General features: G+C 42.3%; 1 protein-coding gene across 1 annotated transcript in view; it reads left to right on the top strand.

Moving 5' to 3' along the window:
• The window catches only part of Tango6 (transport and golgi organization 6 homolog), a 253,744-nt gene that overhangs the window by 184,400 nt on the left and 60,862 nt on the right, over positions 1–8,482 (top strand). The window contains exon 15 of the mRNA XM_004626015.2: positions 581–694. Within this exon, the coding sequence (XP_004626072.1) occupies positions 581–694 (114 nt within the window). The remainder of the gene's footprint in view (positions 1–580; positions 695–8,482) is intronic.

The raw sequence follows: 8,482 nt of genomic DNA, 5'->3' as shown, positions 1-8,482 counted from the left end.
AAAAAAAAAAAAAGACCCATCTCACAGAGAAAGGTGCTCAGGAAAGGAGTTCCTCAAACTGGCTCCTGCCAACTTATTAGATGGATATAGATTATACGACCGGGACGCGTGGAAGTGAGGAGGGAGGCCAGCTTGGATATTTCTCTATTTCTGTATCCCTGGGCTGAAACTTTTATCAGGGTATGTTTGTGTTCATGCCATGAACTCCAGGTCTCCATAGCTAAATTTTCATGATTCTCAGTCCCTAGAAGCAACTGTTTGGGGCCATTTGAACACAGCAGTTTTTCCCACTTTTAAGGAAATAGCCTTTGGGCCTATCACATTTGGGGTACGTGTTATGTACATATATTCCTTCCCATTCTCTGACCTTCCTTTTGAATTCCAAACCAGATTTTTCTCCTTGACTAGAAAATCCAGATTGTATCCATCTCACCTTCTTTATTCAAGATAAGGAAACTATTCTGCCCTTCTCTAACCCAAATTGCTTTTGGTGAATGTGTGTAGTAAGGGCAACATAGTTGAAAGGCTACAGGTAATTGTGCGGTACTGTTTTTATTGACTTCTTCCCTCACCCTGCTAGGTGACAGCTTGCCTGATTGCTGTGGCTAAAACAGACAATGAAGTTCAAGTCCGCAGAGCTGCCGTCCACGTGATTGTGCTGCTGCTTCGGGGTCTTAGCCAGAAAGCTACTCAGGTAAGTCAGTCCGTTCCCTACCTCTTTATCTGTCTTCAATCTTCCTTTCACCTGGGCAAGCTCAAACCTTTTCCCTAGACGGTCTCATGCACATGAATCAGTCAACAGGGATTTTGTAGCAGGAAAACGGTACCATTTGCACCTTCGGTAAAAGTCACTGTCTCCTCTCTAACATATTGGGCAGCTACCCAGTAACTGCCACAGCAAAACCACAGCACGTCTTTACAGATTTAAGCTGTGACTCCTGGCATTCTGCAAATAGGGGCAGGTTCCAGGGTCAGCTAGCTGGAGCACATTAACCTGCCTGTGCTGCCTGATCTCTAGCGACTTGCCCTCCCGGCTCATTTCATTGTTCGTGCTAACCTACCGAAAGGCTTCATTTAAGATGTTTCCTTCCTAGCTCTAAATCAAATACATGAGATTTTCACTGCTGCATAAATTAAACTTTCTTCCTTCCTCAAGTGAATTTAGCTGGATTTCTCCAGCCTATATGGCCAGCACAGGAAGAAAAATTATATATCCATGTATGTTCGAAAATTCAAAATGAATTTTCTTCTTGATTTTAATGGAAACTCATTCCCAGTTGACCGTAAATGAGAGTTTGTATTAATAATTCAATTCCTGGCCTCCACAGTGATCATCTGTGGCTCACACATCAGTGTTTAACCAAGAGTTGTGGAAACCGTGTAAGGGTGATTGTTTTGTCACACAGAAGGGCTTTATTCCTGGTAGAATTTTACCATATCAAGTTCCGGGTACCTGTTTATACATGCAAGGACTATTAGTTATCCCCTTCCTTCCCTGCACAACTGCATTTTCTGTGTAAATGCACACGAACTATTGTTTTAACCCAGCAGCAAGGCCATTGAAGCTCTACTTCCCTATTCTTTATTCTCAGCAGCATTTCCCTCCTCATCTGCTTCTGTAGGTTAAAATTTGGTTTGAATGAGTTTATCTGGTATGAACATGTTCAGCTACAGAGAACTATAATGGCCTAAACAAGTAAGGATTTGCTTTTTTCTCCTATCACAGGAAACACATAGAGAGGTATAGTTTGTTAGTGGTTCAGCATAACCAGAGCCGGTATTTCTATAATCCTCATGGCCTTTGTCTCTTGGGTACAGAACAGCTGCTGTAGTAGTGGCCATAGTAACTGGCTTCAATGAATAAAGAAGAAGTTGGGAGAAAAATAGTCCTAGATACTTTTGTATACTTTTTTGAGGAACTGGAACAGTTTACTGGAACCCCCTAGCTGACTTATGTTTCATTGGCCAGAACTGTCTCACATTAGTTCTCATTGCAAGGGAGCCTGACAGTGTATTTAGCTGATACATTGCTGTTCTGACCAAAAATGAATTTTAATTAGCAAGAAGAGGTCGTGAAATGGGTATTGGAGAGCTGACTAATAGGGATACAAAGGAGATGAGAAAGAATGACGTGGCTCAAGGACTTCTATAGAGATAGAATTGCTTCATAACTATGAGCTCTCACCTGGAGGCATTGGAGCCTTGAGATTATTATCTAGGAATTTGATGGGAATAGGGAATAGGGTCATATAGATCATAACTTGATAGTCCATATAATTAAGTGAACTGCTACAGGGCACATACTGTTCTTGTTGAAAATCTGCTGTACAAGAAGGAATCAAAAGGGCTGGGGAGATAGCTCAGTGGTCTAAGTGCCTGCCTACCAAGTGCAAGGACCCAGGTTCAATATCTAGTACCACATGCTGTGCCAGTCCCAGAACACCAGATATGCTGTACCAGCCACAAAACCAGGCGTGGTGGCACATGCCTGTAATCCCAGTGCTGGGGAGGCTGAGACAGGAGGATCACTGCAAGTCTGAGCTGCATAGTGAGACCCTATACCAAATAAATAAATAAATAAATAAAAATTTAATGAAAGAGTCAAGAAAGATACGGGGTTTTTAATCCATCATGAAGTTCTACACAACTCTTGATAAATATATCATTGTATCATTGTTATGTAAGTCCTTAACAACTAGGAAATCTTGGCAAGAAGAATATAAGGGACTCCATACTGTCTGCAGCTCTTCTGTAAGCCTAACATTATTTCAAAATTAAAATGTATTAAAGAATATAAATTACAATGATATTAAAGAAAAGTATAAGACTTTGGGGCTGCAGTGTATAGCTCAGTGATAGAGCACATACTTAGTATGCACAAAGCCCTTCAGCATCAGAAAACCCACTGGAAATGCACACTTCCATACTGAATGAGGGTGAGAGCATGTGTAAGTTTGGGTGGGGGGTTACATACACATATAAGGAAGAGCAAAAATGTTTGACTAACAAATTGAGGGAAGAAATACAAAAACTCTATCCAGATTTCTCACATCTGTATATTGCCAGTGAAAGCAACACTGCTTGTCTGACCAATGCTAAAATAATTTGGGGGTGTGGAAGATTTTTGTCACTTTCAAAGTTTGTGAATGAAAAACCTCTCTTCTATTCTCTAAACCACCTCTAGTCTGCACTCTTTGAAACTTATAAATTGTTCTTATTCAGTGAATAAAGAAAAGGAAATGGGGCTTCCGCCATAGCAACCATTGAAAAAGAGTAGCCATGGCCCTCTGCTATCCCATGGCCATGGGCCTCAACAAGGGCCGCAAGGTGACTAAGGATGTGGGCAAACTGAGGCACAGCGGCCGCTGCGCACGCCTCACCAAACACACCGAGTTCGTGCGGGACATGATCCAGGAGGTGTGCAGCTTTGCCCCCTACAGCGGTGCGCCATGGAGCTGCTCAAGGTCTCCAAGGACAAGCGCGCCCTCAAGTTCATCAAGAAAAGGGTGGGGATGCACATCCGTGGCAAGAGAAGCGTGAGGAGCTGAGCAATGTGCTGGCCTCCATGAGGAAGGCAGCTGCCAAGAAGTACTGAGCCCCTCCGGAATAAAGCTTTGCAGAAAAAAGAAAAAGAAAAAGAAAAAGAAAGAAAAGGAAATGGGATGGAACAAATTTATGATTCCTCTTCCTAGTGCATCCCTGAGACCAGGTGTATTAAATCTTGTAATCATAGGCATAGTTATAATCAGGGACACTTTAATGAGAAACAGATATAACCACAAAGCTTTCAATCTTGGATTTCTCTTTATAGCTCTGTTTTGCACCTAGAAACAGCTGAAATGGAAATGCTACTTTGTTGATAAAGCTCTGTGTGTGTGTGTGTGCGTGCGTGCGTGCGTGCGTGCGTGCCTGCCTGCCTGCCTGCCTGTCTGCCTGTCTGTTTTCCTTGTAATCACTATCGAACAAGCTGCAAAGTGTCAAAATCTAGCATTGGGTTTCAGCGAATTCTCTGTTGCTTGTGGATGTGCTGGCCAAGGACCTCTGTAGTTATGGCAGCGTGAGAGGGAAGTAGATGAGATAGGCTGGGATCAGGGTTAAGACATCACCTCAACTCAGAAGGTAGTTTTACCTCTTTCCCTCTTAAAAATACCCAGAGTTCTATGTAATCAGCACAGTATCTACAATGAAGAGAAATCCCACAAATAATTCTTACTGAGAAATCTGTTTTCTCTGCTTAGCCTTATTTTAGCCTTATTGTTATATAACCTGAAGTTTAGTTAAACACCATAGGGAATTTTCTTTAAACCCATTCTACCTTATCCTTGCTGAAAAATAAATTTACTAGGAATACCCAAAAGAGGAAACATGTTCAGACCTGCACTTTGAGATGACCTCAGAGTTAAGGATAGGCCTTTCTCAACACCAAAAAAATGAGCTAAACAATAAAACACATGGTGCACAAACCTGTTCCTCTTTAAAAATTTGATCTTTGTATCATGACATTTTGTTTATTATAAATGTTTAAAACTGGGGTTATAGCTCAGCAACACAGTACCTGCCTGGCAAGTGCAAGGTCCTGAGTTTGTTTCCTAGTACCCCTCCAAAAGAAATGTTTATAACATTTATTCATGAATTTGTTCCAAAAAACAATAATCAGGCACTAATACGTGAACACTAGCCTATCAGACTGGCCCTCCAGATACTGTTGGTTAAGTTTGGATATAATATAATGAGCAGCTACCTGAAATCACTGGAAGAGAATTAGAAGCGGCAGATTCTGAAGGGGAGGTCATGCTTAGAGAGGAGATGTACACATTGAGCTCCCATTTTCTTGGATTTCAACCTAGGGACAAGTTTAAAAGGTTTTTTGGCAAGGAATACAACACAGTAGGAGCCCTTGCGGAGCAATCAGTCTCTGACCTGGGGAACCAGAAGATAGAATCTGGGAAAACCACAAGAAAAGAGGAGCAATGTTAGAAGAAAAAGATCCTGAGAAGATTCACAAATACGATCTACATCTCCGTGTATCAACCAAGATAATTATTTGCTTAAAAAATAAAACCAAGCCTGGCATTTTAGCGCATGCTTATAATCACAGCACTCAAGAGGTCAAAGTAGAAGGATCACCACAATATCAAGGCTAACCTGAATAACATAGCAAGACTCTATCTTAAAAACCAAAAAGCAGGGCTGGTGAGATGGCTCAGTGGTCTAAAGCACCTACTTAGAACAAGCTTAGCAAAGTACAGGGACCGCGGTTCAATCCCCCAGCACCACATGCCAACCAGCCCCGCCCCCTGGTGGGCTGAGCTGGCCACACACACACATATAAATAAATAAAATTATAAAAAAAAAAAGCAAAAACTGGGACAAGGGATGTAGCTCAGTGGTACAACACTTGTCTAGCATGCGAAAGGCCTTGAGTTCATTCTCTAGTATCAAGAGAAACAGACAAACAGGGTGTTAGGGTTTATGTATAGGTGTCCTCCCAAAGCCTCATGCAGTCACTTGAGGCTGCTTCTGGAGTTTGTGATTGATTATTGTGGGTGTGGATGGTGCACTGTCAGGGGCAGGTAATTTGCATTACAATGTAAGGAAGGACAGAGGCTAGCCAGCTGCCTGAGCTGCTGCCCTTCCCTTTTGCTCTCTGCTCTTTGCTGCCACCATGAAAGGTTGCTGTCTGCCTTGTGCTGCTCTCTGCCTTATGCCGCTCTGCCTTGGAGCCTGCTGAGTATGGACTGAATCCTTCAGTAACTGTGAGCCAAATAAACCTTTCCATCTTTTATTATGAGTGTCAGGTATTTGTCCCAGCAATGAGAAAAGAGTAACCGAGACAGAGTTTGGTACCAGAGAAGTGGAGTCATTGCTGTGGCTAAACCTGAGCATGTGGATTACAAGCTTTTAGGAATGGCTTATGGGAAGGGATAGTAAAGGTTTGGAGATGTCACCCACAAGTGAAGACTGGAACAGCTTTTGCTGTTCTATATGGGAGATTCTGGTCAGAGCTCAGAAGACCAAAATGTCCTGGCATCATCCATGTGGCACTGGTTTTAGGCACATGAAGAACATAGGAATTCTGAGATTAAGAAGGCTTTCACCTAGATTTCAGAAATCCTGACTGTAAAGGCCAGGCTGGGGAGGTTCCTGCTGGGAAGGACTGCTTTGGTTGTTGGACTCTGGATGATATGTGTTATGGTTTAGCAAAAAGATTGTCTGCATTTTGCTCATGTCCAGAGACTTTGCCTGAGACTGAGATTGAATGTTGAGGGAGTGGCATGGCTATTGTTGGGGGCTTTTAGTCAGATTTATGTTGAGAATGAAGAGCAAAGAGCCCACCTGGATATTTAAAATGTTGTGAGTTTGGCCAGAAAGGAAGCTTCAATAAAGCTGTGGAATGCAAAGACAGAGCTCAGAGGATCTCCATTGCCTAGAAGGAACAAGAGAATCAAAAGGATGGCCTGAGGGCATCGCAGGAGGCAGCAGGTCTCTGCTCTTTACAGCCTCAGAATTGCAAAGGTCAGGAACTTTGCCTTCTGGAGAAAGCCGCAAAGCCCCAGTTTCCAGAATGGCGCCAGCAGGGAGAATTTTTCCTCGGAATCAGGGTCAGAATGCTTGTCAATCATGGCACTTGACCCCCACAGCCAAAGGAGAAGGAAGCCTGGCTACTGCTCCAGCTGGCAGCACACCTGGGCATCATCCACATGGCATTGGTTTTAGGCATATGCAGAACACAGGAGTTCTGAGTTAAAAAGACTTCCACCTAGATTTCAGAAGGCCTCAGAGACAGGACAATGTGCCCCTGAAAAGGCACTGTGTAAAGCTGTGAGTGAGAAGCCTATTCAGTGGAAACCTCAGAAGTTTGGAAAAGTCAGAAATGTGGGTCATCTAAGGGAAACTGCAAGGAGGGAGCAAATCCCGTGTAAAAGAGAAGCCATGGGCGCTACCCCCAAGAGTGCCATAGGGGCGGGGCCACATGGAGCTCACAGATTGCTTCAGATGTTCCACATGGAACTACAGGACTTGATGTTTGACCTGCTGGATTTTGGACTTGTTTTGGTCCCAGTGCTTTGTGTTCCTCTGTTGTGTGTACGTTTTGGAATGGTAATATTTATCTTGTGCCATGGAATGCTGGAAGTATTTAACTTTTCATTTGTACAAAGGCTCATAGCAAAGAGTTTTCTTTTGATCTTGGAGGAGACTTGGGACTTGGACTTTTCAGCAGTGCCAAAACCGTTGGGACTTTGGCAACTCTTAGAGATGGACTAAAATGCCTTTTGCGAAAGGGGGATGTACATGATGGGGGCCTGGGGTCAGAATGTTATGGTTTATATATAGGTGTTCCCCCAAAGACTCATACAGTCATGGGGCAGCTTCTGGAGTTTATGATTGATTATTGTGGGTGTGGATGCTGCACCTATTGGGGGCAGGTAATTTGCATTATAATGTAGGGAGAGATGAGAGGCTAGCTAGCTGCCTGAGCTGCTGCCACTCCCTTTTACTCTCTGCTCTCTGCTGTCACCATGAAATGCTCTCTGCTGTGTGCCACTCTGCCTTGGAGCCAGCTGAGTACGGACTGAATCCTCCAGTAACTGTGAGCTAAATAAACTTTTCCATCCTTTATTATGAGTGTCAGGTATTTGTCCCAGCAATGAGAGAAGAGTAACTGAGACACAGGGTAAGGAAGAAAATACTCACTGGAGAACAGAATCAACACTTTCCACAACTTAACATTTATAATATTTAAGAAATAATGCAAGATTACATAACATGTGAAAAACCAAGAAAATGGAATACATTCTCAAGAGAAAACCAACTGAGACCAACTCCAAGATAATACTGACATTGGAATTATTGAAGATTTAAAACATTATTAGTTATCAATAAAGTAAAAATATCCCTGCAGGTAGTAAAAGGAAAATTGCAAGACTGGGCGTCGGAGCATACACCTGTAATCCCAGCGCTTGGGAGGCTGAAAACAGGAGGATCACTACGAGTCTGATCTGTGTAATGAGACCCTGTAGACCCTGTACTAGATACATAAAAAAATGGAAATCACAGAAAGAGAAATGATAAAAATAATAAAGAACCCAGTAAAAGTTCTAGAACTAAAAAGTATGATTTCCAAATTAAAAAAAAAAAAACAAAACTGGAGATAAAAGCAGAAAGGGATAACCAAAAAAAAAAAAAGAATTTGAAGATAGAACAGCAAAGATCAAAATGGACCAAATATCTGTTAAAACAGAAACAGATAGACTAAAATAGGTAAATGAAGACAGAGGTGTCAACAGAATCTCAAATGCACAAAAGATAACACCAAGAATCAACAAATGGAATCATATCAATTTAAAAAGCTTCTGCACAGCAAAGAAAACAACGAACACAGTGAAAAGACAACATACAGAATGGAGGGAAAAGCTGCCAGCTATTCCTCAGAGGACTGACATCTAGAACATATAAAGAACTCAAAAAATTGTACCCCCCC

Source organism: Octodon degus, unplaced genomic scaffold (assembly GCF_000260255.1).
Source record: "Octodon degus isolate 3935 unplaced genomic scaffold, OctDeg1.0 scaffold00011, whole genome shotgun sequence".
Taxonomy (NCBI): domain Eukaryota; kingdom Metazoa; phylum Chordata; class Mammalia; order Rodentia; family Octodontidae; genus Octodon; species Octodon degus.
The sequence above is the reverse complement of the archived record's forward strand: the minus strand, read 5'-3'. Positions and strand labels throughout refer to the sequence as shown.